Source organism: Aythya ferina, assembly GCF_964211825.1.
Source record: "Aythya ferina genome assembly, chromosome: Z".
In the NCBI taxonomy this organism is placed as follows: domain Eukaryota; kingdom Metazoa; phylum Chordata; class Aves; order Anseriformes; family Anatidae; genus Aythya; species Aythya ferina.
In genome coordinates, this window is record NC_140299.1 from 44,021,471 (window position 1) to 44,040,912 (window position 19,442).

The 19,442-nt window shown below is 40.4% G+C and overlaps 1 protein-coding gene across 1 annotated transcript; it reads right to left on the reverse strand.

The window, feature by feature from the left end:
• Positions 1–4,538: 4,538 nt before the first annotated feature.
• On the reverse strand, positions 4,539–14,404 carry LOC311427049 (fructose-1,6-bisphosphatase 1). Its single transcript, XM_084504014.1, has 7 exons — positions 14,160–14,404; positions 11,701–11,863; positions 10,043–10,135; positions 8,826–8,969; positions 7,455–7,592; positions 5,958–6,077; positions 4,539–4,938 (listed from the first exon to the last, which is right to left on the reverse strand). Exons 1-7 carry the CDS (start codon positions 14,327–14,329, stop codon positions 4,747–4,749), a joined length of 1,020 nt encoding a protein of 339 aa, XP_084360140.1. The 5' UTR covers positions 14,330–14,404; the 3' UTR covers positions 4,539–4,746.
• Positions 14,405–19,442: the final 5,038 nt, after the last annotated feature.

Here is a 19,442-nt window from a genome sequence, read left to right on the forward strand (position 1 = left end):
GAAGCTTATTTGATTTTAGCATGTCTGTGTCATAACTCATAAAATGAAATTTTAAGTCCGGGTTGTTATGGTAGCGCACCATGTACAGAAAACACTGCACAGGAAACATTTGGTGTTTCAGGAGGCACATCCTTACTGTGCAGGTTATGGAGAGATGGCACAGGCTGCCCACATCAGCAGCACAGTCTCCTCCTTGGAGAGCTGCAAAAGCCACCTGGAAAAGTGGACCTGGGCAGCCTGCTCAGGGTGGCCCTGCTTGGGCAGGGGTTGGGCCAGGTGGGCTCTGGAGGTCCTTTCCAATCTCACCCATCCTGTGTGTCTGTGATTCTTTGTAAGTATAGGTATGTCTTAGTTTGCAATTATATTACAAGTAATACTGCCATAATTTCTTTACAAGCTATATCTTGTATCACATGGCACTAACATGAAGGCAAAAGAAATACCAGTGAACTAAGTACATATTATTAGCTGCAATATAGAAACTACAGATTTAAATTGCAGCACTACCCTCCCACTCAGAAGAGGCTATAAGAACAATCATATGTTGTAGTCTTCATTTTACTCATTAGCAGCACTCTCTTGTTTTTAAGATAAAGATCTGGAAAGCCCACAAGTAAAATAAGAAAATCTGGAGCTAAATCCAAAAAGTTGCACTGAGTTTCATCATTATCATTCATCGAACTCAAAAACTGGACTAAAATTGTGCCAGGGAGAACAAAAGCTAAATTCAGCAACAAAACATACACCAAGCTTTCTTTTTGTTAATATTAACTGCAGCTATAAGCAGAGTTCTGACATCCCTTTGCACTACTTTTTTTAAAAGTAATTTATCATTTATCTGGATTTTCCTAAAAGTATCTCTTCCCCTATGTAAGATATGTTACTTGGAGATTTGTAAAAGGGATTTGAATGCAAAGGTTTTCTGCTTTGAAATCAGCCTCAAGGAAAACTGACAGGGGCTGACAGCACTGAATACTAGCAAAAAGCGGAAGGACACAGTTCGGTGTTGCTCATATCCTGTGTGCTTAGCTTTGGGGATGTTTTTCAACTCTCACTGTAAAGACAAGGACTTGTGAGCAGAGTTCCCCAGAAGGACTAACAGACAGACTTTCTACTCCATCCTCAAAGGCAGAGAAAGAAAAACAAACAAACAAACACATGATAATATTTCTTTTTTCTCATTCTTGTGATCTAGTTAAATGTCTATGATGCCATTCCTATCATGGTAAAATATTCCAGAGCACTTTTTGCCACGATAAGAGCATTTTCTTCTTTCAAGAGACTTTGTCCCAAACCAAAATATAACATACTTAGTAAGCTGTGGGATAGCTCATGGTAAAGCTATTAATAAAAGAAGGGAACAGGATCCACATTATACATGCAAACAGATCTGCTGGCTTAAAATACAGACATTACATTCTGTATATTATTTCATCACTGTAGTAGTTCTCAGCCTGAATAGTACTAAAATGCTTTTAATTCAAAATCTGTGTAGCTAGAATGTTGTTGGGATACCCAATCAACTTAGCAAATAAGAACTGGGGGGAATAGGAGGGGGTGGATGTACTATGGTTTCTAACATTTGTCAAAAACATCACGTGCAGATCTTCTTTACTATTGATTCCAAGTGATCTTTTACACTGGTCAAAATGACAAAGTTCAGAACCACTTCCAGCACAAAGTTTGTTTTGGAGTTAGTGGTTCAAAGGGTGTTCTCAGAACTAATAAGGCCATTATTTGCCTCCTCTCTCTCTCTCTCTCTCTTTTTCTTTTTTCTTTTTTAAACTGAAAAATTCACAAATGCTTTCTACAGGTAGTGGACAGTTTTTAATAGGTACTGTTTTTAATAGTACCTTAAGCTACTGCTCAGTCACACTCCTTCAGTAAGAAATGAACTCACACAAGTATGTGAAGAATACAGACTCAACAGACAGGCCTTCCAGAACCATTCCTTATTCTGTCTGATCTCAGTCGAGATAAACTTTTGATAAATACCATGGAGGTTTCACTGAGTGGTAAAACCTTACAATTAAACTCAATAAATTATTATTCTATAGGTAGGAGGGAGAGAAATAAATTTGTTTTAAAACAGTGTGGTGGCTATAAGCCTCAGTGACAGCCAGTAAAATGGGCTGGGATATGACAGAAAGGATACAAAAACAAACAAACAAACAAACAAAAAACCAATTTGACAGATCTGCAGGAGATTTCTCCTCCAATACAATAATTACACAAGAGCTCTCAAGGCTGATTCATGCTGCCATTGGTGTATAGGCTAGCCCTGTGCCGTAAAGGTGACACCTCTTCTAACTGCTTCTAAATGTTAGTCGCTTGGATGGCACTGGCTGAAATTAGAGCCAGTGACCTTTCACCAAATGCCACAGTTCAGCATCTGAGCAGGGCAAGAGGTAGCACGTGAGCTGAAGATGGACACCGTGTCAAGGCGAACTTTTTTGCCCAACTGTGATAATCCTGGCTAGCTCTGGAAAGAAACTACATGGTGAGCTGATGGAGGGGTTCTCCCTGTAAGTGGCTGTATGGGAAGCCCTTTTACACATGGGTGCATGTAGGACAGATAGAAAGGAAAAACAAAACAAAACAAAAAAGCCAACAACAAAAAACCCTCATAACATAAAAAACACGATCTATGAAATGTCAACCCACAGGCAAAACCAAAACACTGGTAACTGACCTAGCATATGCAGGCCGTATTGCCTTTCTTTCTATAACCTTTCCATGATGCCAGTATGTTGTCTTAAAAATAGATGTATGCAGCCCAAAGATTCCTGGAGAGGCTGAGGGTAGAGTACAGCTAAGGAATTACTGTAGCTAGATTAAAGTGTCTGCTGTTAGATACTACCTGTCTGTTAAATTGGGCCTGCAGACGGAAGAGATACAGCAGTCCAAATGGGGATATGGAAAGCCAGAAAAGAACTGGAAGGGCTTTAAACTCTATTCTAATTAGTGTATTAATAAGAAGCTGCCCAGATATGGCTTTGAGGACAGATCAAATTAAAAACTTAAGGGTCTAAAGAAGTTCTACACTGCAAAAAAAGTCACATGCTTTGCTCTACAGGTAGCATGCAGAACCTCAAGGGGTTTAGAATCCTTCCTAGCACCATGCCTGCTGTGGTGACCTTGGAGCCTTTTAAAGTGCTACTGGCCATTTGCTAGAGCAAGCCAAGTGGGAAATGCTGGGGACAGGGCCACACTTTTTCCATGGGAAGTGTCTCAGCATGGGAGGTAGCACCTCCAGCCGCCCCTAGCACCTTTACTCATTGTCAAAAATGGACAGAGACTTGCTCTTCCTTTTGAAATCACAATGAGAAGATAAAATAGACGCAAGGATGGAGGTTGGGTTTTTGTTTTGTTTTATTTTTCTTTTACAAAAGTGGGAGCATGGCTATACCCCACCTCAGTGGCTGGTGTCTCACCTGACCAGACAGAGGGAGAAGCCCTGGTTGTAGCACAAGCAAGAATGGCCTGTGAGGAAAAGCCCAGGGCACTGGAATCCCAGCTGTCCCACTACCTGGCCCACGGACCCCAAGCCCTCTCCCACACGATGGCCTGCTCGTTTCCAGACCACAGCTTGACCTGTGGAGGAGCGTGGTGCAACACAGGGCCTGACACAGGCCTTCACGGCTTTGGAAGCTAGAGCATGAGCAGAGGAAGAGCTGAGTGGAGATATTCAGGATTTTCCAGACACTATAAGGCATCTGCAGGTCTGTACTGATCCAGAAAGCTTGTGAATTGTGGCCATGCACTATACACAGACAGGTGGATGGCCCATCTAGCTCGCAAGCACCAATGTTGTGTTCCCAGCAGCATGCTCTGAATCAGCACATTAAATGTCAGTGTACTTTCTGGGAATCTTTGCAACTTGCTTCTGCTTGTGCAGCACAATTCTTTTCTGTGGTAATGCTTGCTCTCAAAATAACACAATGAACATCTGGTGAGGGTTGCTAGCAATGCGTAACTTCATCTCCTCACCAAGCAAGCAGATTAATTTCTGGCAAAGATGGTCATACCATCACAGCAGAATGGTACCAAGCTGCCTACATGTGCCCTTTCTGCAGTTCAGAATCCCTCTCCAATATGTCATATTTTCCATCCATGTGTAACGAGACCTGATAAGAGTGTCAACTGGCAATAATAACTGAATGTGTCAGAATTAACATACACTAATGTATATGTTTCACAAATGTTAACTCTTGGTCAGAATAAGCCCAGGCTAAAGTACATAGAGTAATGTCTGGGGCCCAGAAAGCATGTGTGAAGATGTTCATGTTAGCCTTTGTATTTATTGTCAAAGAGCTACAGACTGGTCAAGGAACAGCCACTCAGTGTATGAGGCTGCTGAGCCTTCCCCTCAAGATTTTCAAAAGAGGACAAAATCAGATATTCTGGTGATAGTCTGTAGTTTGTCTGAGAAAGTTTGGTCTTCCCCTGGTTACTGAATGCAATACAGTATTTTCTTGTAACACAGTTTGTTTTGTTTAATTACAAATGATAAATGAAAAAGTAAACGTATTTTTCACTTGCTTTTCTCTTAATGTTTCCTTTAATGAAATCTTTTAATGCCTTTCATTTCACAGTACAGTTGCACAAGATTTGACTTTAAAAATTATGAAAATGTGGCTCATTTGCTCTCTTGCTACAGAGGTCTGACAGTTCGGTCTTGCAGTACTGCAGTGTGTTCTTTGGTTCAGCTGTAAGGCATTTCTTTCTGACTGCAGTAAGCCTTCTTTACTTAGCTGAATGCTTTTTGACAATCTCAAGGTACTCCTTCACATCATCAGGAGATCCCAGGACAACAGGCACTCTTTGGTGAATATCCTCAGGCACTATATCCAGTATTGCTTGATGACCTGTTGTTGCTATTCCCCCAGCTTTCTCAATAACAAAAGCCATAGGATTGCATTCATAGAGCAGTCTCAGCTGTAGGATAAAAATCAAAATGACAGCGGTCAGTCCAGGCAATAGTGACAATCATGAAATATAACTATATTTAGCATTTGGTTAAAAACCAGTCAACAATCCAAGTACTCCGTATTTAATATAAACTTGTCTCCAGAGTTAAATTATATAGACTTTTCTTTTAAATACAACAGTGAATGCTGGATTTGCCCAATTCAAGGACTTTCTCCATAGCTCATATTTGCATGGTGCACTTTACACAGAGACAAAGCTCATATGTAAGACACAATCTTTAACAAGGCAGCAGATCATGTAAGCCTGTGTGAAAGAAAAGAAAAACACTGCCCCTGAGTGTGCCATTAGGTTTCTGTAATGAGTAACTGCATCTTATCTTCAATCTGAAGCAATAATTTACGGACAATTACAAAACAGATGAAAGGTCTTCGCTGAATAAACAGTCGCCTTGTCAGCCTATAAGGGTGTGCTTTTCCATAAGGGACTGTCTGATGTCCTGCAGAGGCAGCCAGGCATGGTTTGTCCAGATGAGTCAGTGTCACCAAGTACAAGATGCAGACGTGTTTCTGTTTAGCAGAGCTTTTCTTATGGAGAACAATACACATAGGCCTCTGATATATCAGCTTGTAATAGGAATCTCAGTGCAGTGCGGGATGTTTATTTTGCTTTATAACTTTTCACTTGGTTGGGTATGGCATGGTTTGGGATGAAACGGTATATAGAAGCCTGCTTAAACAGCACATCCCCTGGTACATTTCTGCTAATGTTCCATAATGTGAATGTGTTTGGGTATAAAGAGAAATCAGTACAGATGACACATGTTAGCAGCAATGCTAACATTGGTGTGTTTTATACAACAGGATGCTTTCACTTGCGACAGTGTGCAATGGGTGGCCACACCTGCACACCAGAGATGTAAGCTACCAAGCTAAAAGAATTACGTTCTGGAATCATAATACTGATCCATGACAGTAAAATATCTATCTAATGTAGCGTCTTCTATAATTGCCTTTACGTGGGTTTACCTTTCCTTTAGGGCTTTTGGAGTTAGCAGGATACAGAAAGATTCCTCCATATACCAGCGTGCGATGCACATCAGCCACCATAGATCCTATATACCTTCCGCCATATGGTGAACTGCCGTCCTACAGAAAGACATTTAAATAAGTGTAATTTTTGAGAACATCAGGTTAGTCTTCTTTTCCCCCACTAAGAGAGGGGGCTCTTAGTGGTCCTAATGTCTAATTCATCCATATCGTAATTTGTAGTATTCCAAGGAGCTTGGAGAAAAATTCAATTTCTTCCTTGTTTTCTAAATGGGAAAATCCAAGGAAAAAGACAGACAGAAGATTTCAGGATAGATGAGTGGTGATGCCAATAACAGAAAATGATTCCCAGCTCTCCATCAGTGCTCTAGCCCTTAGAAAATACTGCATTTCTAGTAGCAAAAAGACCAAGTGGTGGTAACTGATACTGCACTTCTATTGTAGTGCAATAAAAACATACAAACAAACAAACAAAAACCCATAAATAATCCATAAATAATAAAAACAAGAAAGGAAGCAATCTTTAGTACTTCTTTTACCCATTTTCTCCTGAATTTACAACACTTTTTCTAACAAAAAGTTCATAGTTGACTACTAAAATTAGTTCCTCAATATAGCCCAGGCAGTACTTTTTATTATTCTAATAAACAGCACCTTAAGGCTGGCAAGATGCCAGAAGAAAATGCCACTCTGCCTTCAAAGCGAGGAAGTCAAGAGCAGCCATCAACATTTAGCAATAGTGAATGTTTACACTTCGCTATCCAGATAATAACTGCAGTGATGACAGAAGGAAGGCATGAGAACAGACATGATTTTTATGGGCACTCCTGAGAGCTTCAGGCCTCCTGATAGTAGGAACCTGCATGACCACTAAGCAGACTTTGAAACTACACGAGGCTTTCAAGTGAGAGGCCCTTGGGAACACAGCTTGTGTTATCGCTGAGCACATGGCCCACCCCTGCTCAGCTTCTCCATCTAATCAGCCGCTGCAGTGATGCAGCAGCAATCTAACACCTGTAGGAAACATGCTTTCAACAACAGATGAGCCTTCCTATCCAGTATCACTAAATGCCCAGTTTTGCCTCCAGCACCATTACTCAGATCCCCAGCAAGGATGGGAGATAAATAAGTAAATAAATAAATAAACAAACAAAATAGATAAATAGAAAAGAAAAAAAAAAAAAAAAAGAGGGGGTGTGAAGTGCAATACTGAAGAATGGTGAAAGATCTGGTCACATCAGTGATATTGGTGGTAGGGGGATGGTTGTATCAGGTGATCTTGGAGGTTTTTTCCAACCTTAATGATTCTGTGATTCTGTGATCAACTGCAGTTCTAACCAGCAGCCCTGCATACATGCAGATATATTTTAAATAGATAAAGAATAACAAGTTGTGGAACAGTACTTCATAACAGTCATTGATTGTAAAGTAGGAAATTAGAAGTGTAACTTGTCATCCAAAAACTGGATCTCTTACCTCAGGAAATTTCTTCTTCTTGAGATACTCTGTGATTGCAGGATCAAAGTATTTAGCATAGCCCTCATTGAGGCTGTAGATATTCCCCTTCTTTTTGATTTTTACATCCCTATCAACCAAAATGAATTCTCCAATTGCCTAACAATAAGAAAGAAAATCAAATTGTTAATATTAGTTGATCATTTATTTACAAAGTGAAAGCCAATCATACACACAACTTAGGAAAAATTCACTACAGCTTCCATTTTCAGTAATGATTTAGTACCTATGAAAAAGTGGTGATTGCAGTTCAGATGCAAAGTGTTTTGTTTATCCATAAAACACAGAGCAGGAATCCCAGGGTCATGCAAAGTTCTTCATGCTACCATTCCCAGCTCTCTTTCATTTTTCTGTGCCAAAAAATGCTGTTGCCTGTAAATTTGTTTAGCTCTCTGCTCTGTTGCTAGACCTATAATCAAAGTGCAGCTCTGAGGAATTCAGAAACTGACAGTGCCAGCTGGAGCAATGTGCAGATATCTTCAAATAGCTATACACATTAATAAACTCCAGTTTGCCGTAGCTTTCACTAACTAGAAGCCTGGAGTGAAGAGAACTACTCTCCGTAACAGCTGGGCTCTTTCGTTTTCACTGATGTAACTTTCGATGTTAGTGCTAAAAGCAAAAAAAAATAACATGCACACATGCACAAAGCTAAATCTCCTATCTGAATATAAACAAAAATACATGCAGCTACGTAAGCTGTTACTTAGCAGGGAGCACCACATTTTATATCCTGCTGCTTGACCACTGCAGTTTCTAAAAATTTAATACAGGCAGGTGGCACATGCCGATTAACTGATGATGCTAAGATGGTTCACTACAGCTGTGGTCAATATGCCTTTGATTTTAAAATTCCTACGGTCAATGCATTCTAGAATGTCTAATGCATCCACACACATAACTTACTCTTTTACTCATCATGGTGAGGCCTGAAAACGTAAAAGAATGTTAAATATTTCTGCTTCTTCAGGTTTACTAAGGTTCTAGCATCAAGGAAAAGGCAGAAAAATCTACAAATGCATTCTGCATGGTTGAAAACAGCTTATTTTAAATATGTCATTATCTGACACATGCCACATATTTGCTTCACTGCACTGACTGTCTTCCCATTGTTGAATCACCCATCTTGGCAGGCAGAGAGAATATAAAAATCTCTTGACATTATTTTTGACAGGTTGTTGACTTCATTTTTCCATGTCAGCTTTAATTTGAAAATTGTTCTTTGATTTTTTCATGGACAAGGTGCTCTTACGCTCTTACCTCTTACTACGCAAGTACCTTGTTGCCCGTAACAAACAAACAAACAAGCAAGCAAACAGAAGAGTTCCTCACCGGATCCAGCATAAAACAGTTGACACCTCCAGCAGAAGTGGCTAGTACCAGCATCGTGGCACTCCCATAGAGAGCATAACCAGCTGCCACAAGATTACGCCCTGGTTGTAAAGCATCTTTCCCTGAAGGTTCCTCAGGAGTCACCTAGAATAAGAAGGAGCATAGAAAACTTCATTTTACTTCTTTTTTTTTTTTTTCTAGCTGTTATGTAACTGGACTATTTGAGATAGGGATGGCCTTCTGCTTTGTACCCAGGCAACAGGTGTCACAAATGTTTCCATGAACTACAACTAGGATTCCTACTGGATGCGTTATATTACTGGATTCATTATATGTAATGTACAAATTACACGGAGGAGACAAACACATTGATCTAGAAATGCTCTTATATAAGCCTGGTTGGAATGCAGGAAACAGGAAAGGATTAAGGAGATATTATAGAGCTGTGTGCCTCCCCGTAGGTCATGATGAACACAGCTAGAAGCAACTCTCCAGAGCACAGTTGAAAAGCAAGCAACAAGACATGACTCATGGAGTATACAGCTGATCAAAAGCAGCTAGGGTTGTTCTGTTTTCCTTTGCTTCATATAAAAATGAAGTTGAAAATAGTTACTTTGGGGTGTGTGATGACATACAGAAGATGATTAAAACGGACAGTTGGGTGTGTTTTATCTGACTTACTGTTTCCCCCTTCTTATGACATGCAAGTCCGGTATTTCAAGCTCCTTCAGACAAGAGTTCTGCTTTTCACACTGAATTAGACACTTGAAATGCACACGCCATGTTTCAGCTCTGGTTTGTATTTGAAGCCTGTCCTCGGGCTAACAGGACCATTAGTACAGAGAACAAGAAAACCGGAAAGCACATTCCCCAGGTAGATGACAAACACATGGTATTTTGTCCCTGTGAAGGTATCCATGAAATCTAATACCTGCTTTGTTTGTAAGGGCTAATTCCTCTAGCTGGCTAATTAAGCATCAGCCAGGCTCCCATGTACATGGAGGTACCTCTCATCTTCTAACACAGTGATGCAAATCCCTCACAAATGTGTTTTATACAAGTGTCTGAAACAACAGATTTATTTAACTTAAAGCCTGTCCTGAAAGCCTCTTTTACAAACAAGTTTAGTTAGATTTTATGAAGTCTTCATATGCAATTATGTATTACCAAAAGGTGCACAACAATATTTTTTCCTGCCTTACATGAAAGCATTTTACCTTTCTATAGATGCCAAAGATGGTCCCAATGGAAACAAGACAGTCAATATTAGATGAGCCATCCAGGGGATCTATGCAGACTATGTATTTACCCTAGAAAATACAAAATAGAGAGCAATAAGGTTAGTGACATTATTTGCCTCCCTCCCCCAAATACAAGAACTTCAGTATGTAAATATTCTCGCACAATTTCAAATCAATATTAACTAAAATGCTGTTATAGATTATGAAGGACTGGAATTCCAGTAATATTTACTATTCAGGCTACATTTTCTCATTTTTAATAAAATTGCTTTCTGAATTATAAGGAAAAAAAAAAGACGTTTTAAGAAGATCAGTGTGTTAAGAGCTAAAATTAGAGGTATCAAAAAAATGACTTTAACACCTGACATTCATAAACTATGCACTTAATTTTAATGCATATTCCACTTCAAAACCCTGTGCTCAGAACTTACCTTAGCCAGTTTGTGGTCTTATCCTATATTGTTTTTTCCTTCCCATCCCTTGACCCCCTCTCTTCTCCTCCACCCTCAAAAAAAAAAGGGGGGGAGAAAAAAAAAGAAAAGAAAAAAGAGAACGGTCTCTGCCCATTGCTGTATATGGATTCCTGCAGGTACAGGAAATTGCTGATACAGGGAAAATAGCTCATTCCGCTCTACCTATTAAATAGCTTTTTTTCCCCTTATCTTGCCCACAGTCATTTTAATATTCATGTGTATTAACAGTGTTTGACTATTTGCTCTTCATTTGATTTAACCCTGTATACCAAAAACCTTTTAAGCACAAAAGTACTTTCCTCTGCTATCATACGGGTAGAAATTCTGATAAAACCACATTAGCTCATAGCCTACAGATCCTCAAAGATCAGTGAAGGAGTCATATTTGTTCAGATCTAAAGCAGACTTTGCTCATCCAATGCCCATGGAATCAATTTTCAGGATTTCTCAACAAGGAGCAAAAGAGATAACTGTTTTGACAAAACAAATGTTATGCCTTCTAAATTAGATTATTTTTTTTGTTTTCTCTCTCTCTATTTTTTTTTTTTTAAACTCAGATTTTTTACACAATAGAGTATTAGCCAGGAAAAATGAACTATGATCATTCAACAAGTGTATGCAGACTTGTGCACATAAGTAATGCCTAGGCCAAAAAGACAATTTTTTTTTCTTGTTTCATTGTTGTTAAGTCCTATTTTCATGGACTTCTGTGAGAATTTGCTTAAATTAAAAAACCTAAGATCTGATCTGCACTGAACAGATACTCAGTCTTTTACTGACAATTCTGCTTTACAGAAGTGCTGGGTTGACTCAGAGCATAGCTCTAGAGATCAGGAGGAATAACCATGAATTTTCCTCCACAAATAGGAAAAAGTGGGGTAAAAAAGAAGGTGGAGAGGAACCGCAGAGAAAACAAATTTAAAAAAATATGTCTTGGGAAAAGAAATGACAGAAAGAACAAATGCTGAGGTAGAGAAACACACAAGTAAAATATAATAAAACAAAATAAAATTCCAAGAAACTGCTCATATTTGCATTTTCAGAAAAGTACATGTTCTCTGAAATTTTCAGCTCAGTTTCAATTTCTTACATTTGAAGAAATACAATTGTAATACAACTGTAATTTGGAATCAAGCACAAATAATTTTTAAAGCTACCAACCCTTTTGTCAGCTTCCACTATTACAGCATCTTTGTTTTCCTCTGACACGATGACACATGTGCTGAAGGATGACTTGAGCATATTAATCACCAGATCATTGGAAAGGATATCCAGCTTCTTTACTTGATCTCCTGTCACATTGGTAGAACCAGCAATTCCATAGCTAAAGTAAAGGAAGGATGAGCATTTAATCAGAGCAGGGCACTATGCCTTCCTAAGCATCCCATTTCTGGCAAGGTAAAGCAAGACTGGATGATATCTCAGTTTTTCAAAACTGTGTTTTATTTACTGTCCATTGGATTCTTGCTGAGACCTGCTAACATCATCTGTGTTGTGGCAAATCTAGAAGACATCAAATGTGAGGAACACAAAAAAGGGGATCATTTTTCTACAGTCCCTGAACTGGATACAGGCAGACATAGCCAGAGCAGGCTGTGAAGGCTGAATTACAATAATTGTGTTACTTTAACTATAAAACCTAAATATTCTCCTTCAATCCTAGCCTCCAACAGCACAGCTTTTTACTGTAAAAAATTAAGATTTGCTAGAAAATTTATACTTAAAAAGTAACAATGACCCTGACTACACTAGTTACACAATAACTTTTCTCTGTAACTTGCTCTTGGTGAGCCGTATCAAACTCAGATTTCAGAACAAATATTTTGCTCACACTTAAATCAACATTTCTATGGTTCAGTGTTTTCAGTTTTGGTTTTATGCAGTAAGCATTTCTTTGGGAGTAAAACTGAGAAACACAAACACGGAACACAAACGCAGTCCCGACAGCTAATCAGAATCAAGCCATCTGGCATCAGGAAGTACTGGGAGACTTTGCGATAGGCACTTTTGAAAGCACACAGAACAGAGAACAGGAAGTGTAGCTCTAAGAAGAGCAAAAAGAGACCCTGCTCTGCACACATTCAGATGACTCTTATGTACTTTAGGTACAGTGCACCAGTTACTCTGAATACTGGTATTTCTGGTCTTCAGCAATAGCGCTGCACTCAGAAATATAACAATGTACTGCATTTCTTTAATTTGATGCAAGAGAAAAAGAAAAATACCCAGAATAATTCTCTGTCTGTCTGTCTCTGTCTCTGCCACAGCAGCTCAAATGCTTTTCTGCACCTGGGGGATCGTAAGGCAAGGCTGTGGGCACAGATACCGAACCTGTGGGCAGCTCAGCAAAGCAGCAGGAACAGGACCTCTGAGTGTGACAAATCAGGTCACTGATGGGAAAACCTGGTCTCTTCTGACAGACATAAGAGGCATGGGAAGGGGCTAGCACATAGCAATTAAAAAACTGTCTCAACCATTTAGAATCTGAAGTCAAAACAGAGAAAAAAGTTAAAATATACAAAAAGCAGGACTTTTTTACTGTCTCCTGCAGTTGCTTCTACTTTATTAACTTCAAATTTTTCAGCTTTGATGCTAATAATACTTTTTACAATAAAAATTACTTTGTATTGCTAGAGGCCTTTTGCTTCATATATTTTCCACTACATGGTACGTAGATGCAAATTCATTTTCTCTCTACTGCATTTTTCATTAAGTAATGAAGCAGCTCATGTCTAAACCCCTGATCAGCATACAGTTTGGCATACCAATGATATGTAAAATACCTAGGGGAAGTAGTTATTAACAAATAGTTTTGTTTTTAACATTTTGAGAGCTCTAATTTCCTTCCGATTCTCCTCCAGTCCACGCCCCTGGGTGTCAGCGCTGACTGGCTGACTGCAGACACTGCTGTTCCTGATGAAGGCTATTGCTAAAAACTGACATTGCTATGGTGCAACAAAGAGAAAAAGAAAAACCCCTTTGGGCTGCTGGCTGAAAGCATCCAGCCTGACGGGGGTCTGCATGCAAGCCCATCAGCCACCAAAGGCTGTGTGCCCTCTGGGTGAAGGAGCAGCACAACACAACACAGTCCTCTGGGGAGAAGCTCAAGCTCATGCTACAGCAACAGCTCTGGAGAGGGGAGGAGAGGAGGGATGGGCGGCAGGACAAGGAGGCATCTCGAACTATTTCCAAGTTCCTCCTGGGCTGATGCTGATGGGCACAGGGATGGGGATGGTGATGGGGATGGGGATGGGGATGGGGTTGGGGATGGGGATGGGGATAAGGATGGGGATGGGGATAAGGATGGGGATGGGGACAGGATGGGTATAGGGAGGTGGACAGGGATGGACATGGACATCAGGATTGGGATGGACATGGGGATGGACATGGACGTGGACATGGACATGGGGATGACATAGGGATGTGGATGTGGATGGACATGGGGATGGGCATGGGGATGGGGATGCACACAGAGACAGGGATGGACATGGGGACAGGAATGGACACAGGGTTGGGGATGGACGCAGGGATAGGAATGGACATGGGGATGGGGATGGAGACAGGGATGGGGATGGACATGGAGATGGGTATGGACACAGGGACAGGGTCGGCTCACTCACAGGTTGGCGATGCCCGCCTTGCGCACGGCAGTGGAGATGGCCTTGACGGCGGTGCAGAGGGAGTTGAGGAGCTGCGTGAACTCCCCGGTGCCCTTCGCCCGCCTGCCCTCCTCCATCACGAAGCGGGTCATGGTGATGACATTGGTGTCGAAGGCCGAGCGGTCCGTCATCCTGCCGACACCACAGCACTGCCGCCGCTCCCCCGCTGCCCGCAGCACCAGCACCGGCCAGGGGGTGGGAGGGGGGTGGGCGGGGTCTTCACGTGGCCCCGCCCATCTCCGCATCAGGCCACGCCCCCTCCCGTGGTATATCCACAACTCTCTTGGGCACGCGATCTGCATTTTTTTGGGGGGTTGGGATGTGCCCAGTTGGATAAACATAGCCTTAAATGATAAAGATGTGCACCTCTCAGTACACGTGTGCTGTCTTCCAAAGCACGCTCTGTATCTCTGCCTCGCCGACATCAAAGGTGTGCATAATGCCTTCTCCTGCAGGTGTGCACAACTTTGGCTTAATTAACCCATGCTCGGCATCACAGACACTCCGGAAAGCCTTAGGTGTTAGTAGCTGAAATGCTCTTCTAAAAGGGGCAGTTCAGTACTTCACATTACAGGTGGATTTTGTAAAATTGATAAAGCATTGATATTAGCTCTTTCTTTAAGAGTAAACAATGATTTACAACCACATAACACAGCTACACCTGTCCGTATAGTTGAGAACAATTAATAGTGAGCATCCCATAAAATTTTGTATGAGTGGACTTATCTAGTTAGAAATAAGTAGGCTAAAAGAGTCTGGAAATATATGATTTCAGGAAACAAAACTCAGACCTGCTGATTTGAGACAGTTTAGCTTAATTGTGATTAATACATCAATAACCAGTAGGAAGAGTTATATATTTGTGTATAAAAAAAATCAAGATCATATCAAAACACTTGCAATCCAAGGTTTAGTATGCATGCCTGAGGACTAAGCTCTTTCATCTCACTTGCAGGGCTATGCACTATCCTCACGTTCTGAACAGAAACCCGTGTTTTTATGGTGATGGTGAGGTGACTGGGGAAAGTGTTTCGCCTCTCCGTTCCTACCATGAAGTTCAGGTAGAAACAATCTGTGAATTGAAAGAGCAGTCATTTGAAAGGGTGCTGGTTTCACAGTGGTCTATCCAGATGTGCATTTTCCACTGTGGGGAGGTAGCTTAATTGTTTCTAGCAGTTATATCAAGTTCATAATCTTCTGAACTGAAGGCAACTTTGCTTACAGTAGATTAACCCATTTTCTTATCCATGGCCTTAAAATACACCCAGACATTGGTAATTCTGGGGATTCTACTACCATGTTGAAAGTTGACTTCACATTAAATAATTGAGATCAAAATTGTCAAGGGTAGACAAATTAAGAGAACATAAAGCTTAATACTATAAACTGCTTCTCACACAATTTTTCAGGCAGAATCTGCTACCCACAGATAGTTCCCTGCTGTGAGAACCAGCTATCCAGTCAAGATATCTGGCTAAGTTTGTCTACATTAGACAGACACTATGGTATAGTTATATCCTGAGATGATTCCAATCAATTCCCAAACGTGTTTGTTAAAATAAAACACCACTAGCTTAGTCAATGTTATACCAGGGGCTTAATTTTTGCCTCTTTGTCAGTATTTTCACATATCTTAAAATAATGCAGAAAGATAACAGGAGCAAAATTATAAATGAGACAACACAAGTATCAAAAGACCCTTGGACTGCAGAACAAATCTTTTAACTTCCTAAAACACATAGGCAATCCTACAGCAACCACGCTATGTGGTATCTATAAAGCCAGTATACGATTAAAAGTAGGTTCTACATCTTTTGAACTTTTCCCCTTAGAAACCAGTAGTTAAACATTTATTGAAAATGAATTTGTGGCATTTGAGAAGAAAGGTCAGTGCTGGTTGATTAAACATTGCTGAAACAGCTTACTTCTGGATGGAAGAAAACATGGTCTTGTTTGCGAACAGATGACGTTCAACCAGACATGGTTCACAGCTGACTTAGAACTGTAAGAATCCAAAACCACAACTTTTTCTAAGCAAATTACTATGTTGAAAATAAGACACATGTTGATGAATAATTCCCAGGTATTTTATGGTGAAGTTTTGCCTCTTGTAGTTTCAAATGACAGACAAAAGGACAATGGGAGTTTTCACAAAGCCTTTTTCCCATGAAGTAACAGTGTCAACATGGAAAGGGTAGTCTTAGATCCCACTGTTGCTGAGAAAAATTCTCTCTATGCAAAAGTATTGCAGTCGCAGAAGTTTCTTGCCAGCTGGGTGGATTGAGGGTCAGATCCAACAAGTCATACAGCAGTCACTCACAAGACAGTATCAGTCCAGTTGCTCTCTGCCTTGCTATGCCATGATGCTTGGGACTGGAGCAGAATAAAGGGGATGACAAATGTTGCCTGTCATTTACTGCAGGAGATGGATCAGGAGGAATTGCAGTAGCACGTGTGGAACTTCACGCAGGGAAGTGACAATATGTGGGAAATTCCCAGGCAGATTTCTGTTTAGGCAATCAATCTTTCATCTTTTTAGCTTCAGATAGTTCTTTGTTTCTTCTGCATGAATTTGGCATATGGGGCCAGAATACCTATTTTTGACTGTGATAACAAAACACATCCCATCTCCTAACACAGGTGAAATATACCAGGAAGCATAAAATTCAAAGGGATGTAATTAAGCGTACAAATTGGTTAAACGTTAATATCTGGTATAGTAGCTGTAAAATGGGATTAATTTGTTATTACATATTAAATTACTTTGCCAATTGAACTAGAAAGTTCAGATTAATTTAAATCCTCTGGTAAGGCATTTTCCTGTACTGTGCTTGTGTACTGCCCTCTTGTGGAAGTAGCGTATCAACACTTTTAGCATTTTGTGAAACTTGGCTCTTCTGAGAGTATATTTGCATTTCTCTGTAGGTTGACAAAGCACTTAAAATGCAGACAACAGACGCTGAAAATAAACTATACCTGCCTCTGAAGTACAAATATTGAATTGTAATTTTTATTGTCATTTTAAAGTATCTGTATTTATTAATTATCCACAAGACTGCCAGGAAAACAGACCAGAGTATGTTACCTGAGTATTACTTATACTATCACTTTCTGTCTTATAAAATGTGTAAACTAAAAGTATGTTAAATAATAATTTCAAGTCTACATTGATTCAAAAACTGATAAAAAAACTGAGGAGGTTTCAGTACATTCTATACTAAGCTAAACACAAGGGAAAGTTATCGTGTTCAGTTGTTCACTTTGCAGAAAGAAATAATTTTTGTCAACACTGAATAACATAAAGTCATGATGATATGACACAATTTCACAATGGAAAAACCAGCTGGAAAAATGCCTTCCTACATTTAAAGAAGGAACCTAAAAAGTCAAGATTGCCAGATGAAGGGCACTTGGTATAAAAGGTCAAATTCTCTGCTCAGACTCAGCTCCATGGATAGATTTCTGAGGCAGATATCCCATTAATGTCCTTGTGGATTTCACTGACAGCTCAAATACCCAGTTATATTGTTCTACTTCGAAGACCAATCTGCTCAGGTTTTTCAGATCCTGTTGTCTGGAATGATTTAAATGAATGGTATTACAGAGGGTTCACTGTGAGGGTTTAACTAGGGCATTTGTTTGGCTTTGGTAATTCTAACTTTGTGTGATTCAATTCAGAGTTTTCACGTTTCACATCTCAAGTGTTTATTAGCACAATAAAAATTCTTCTTTAAAGCTATAGAGCTTGGCTTTTCTACCTTTATTTGCAGTGTAAGGAAAGTCTGACTGGAAACTATTGTGTTAGTGAGATACATACTATAGAGTATGATACAGAAATGCAGCATGATATTCACAAAAGCCTCATTTTGTATAAGCCTATGAAAAAATACAGCTATGAAAAATACAGGGGAAAAAAAAAAAAAAGTGGAATAATTGACTGTTTACCAGGTTATTCCCTGTTGCTGCTCTTTGCCATTTGTATTCTGTTACATGCCAAAAGTACAGGCAACAAAACTATCTAAAATGACTATTAGCCTTTATATTTTTAATACAAATTCTATCCATAGTTTGCATAGTTTGCTATAGCTTCTAAATTCCACTTAAACATCAGCTAATTGGTAAAACTGCCTTGTGAGGTAAGTAGGCAAGCAAAGAAGATCAAGGAAAAGACTTTATCCTACACCAGAGAGCAAATCTGTATATGAATGAAAAGCTGCCTGATTACTTTGGGAATTCACACAGTGAGAGAGAGGGAAAATGGGAAAGAAAAGCATTTAGATAGACAATACAAGTAACTGCTTCTGTGACCTTTTCTTTGTTTTTCCTCTTGCTCTACTGATTTGACTTTCCTCTTGCTCTACTGACTTGTGCTCCAGGGCCTTGATGTTCTTCTTGTACTGAAGGGCCCAAAGCTGAACACAGTACTCGAGGTACAGCCTCACCAGAGCTGAGTACGGGGGGATGATCACCTCTCTGATCCTGCTGACTACACTACTCCTGATACAAGCCAGGATGCCGTTGGCCTTCTTGACCACCTGGGCACACTGCCAGCTTGTGTTCAGGCAAGCATCGACCCACACTCCCAGATCAATTTTCCTTGGAACAACTTTCAGGTCACTCTGCCCCAAGCCTGTAGCACTGCATGGGGTTGTTGTGGCCAAAGTGCAGGACCTGGCACTTAGCCATGTTGAACCTCATCCCACTGGCTTCTGCCAATCAACCCATCCTGTCCAGGCCCCTCTGCAGGGCTTTCCTAACCTCCGGCAGATTGACACTTCCCCCTAGCTTGGTGTCATCTGCAAACTTACTGAGCCTGCACTCAATTGCCTCATCCAAATCATCAGTGAAGATATTAAAGAGGATGGGCACCAACACCAACCCCTGGGGAACACCACTGGTGACAAGTCGCCAGCTGGGTTTCTCTCCATTCACCACCACACTCTGGGCCTGGCTATCCAGCCTGTTTTTAACCCAGCAAAACATGTACGTGTCCAAGCCATGGACTGACAGCTTCTGTAGGAGAATTCTGAATTCTGTGGGAGACCATGTCACAGGCCTTGCTGAAGTCTAGGTAGACTACATCAACTTCTTTTCCCTCATCCCCCAGGTGGGTCATCCAGTCATAGAAGGAGATGAGGTTGGTCAGGCAGGACTTGCCTTTCATGAAACCATGCTGCCTGGGCCTGATCCCCCAGCTGTCCTCATACATTGCATGACTGCATTCAAGGTGACCTGTTCCATCAC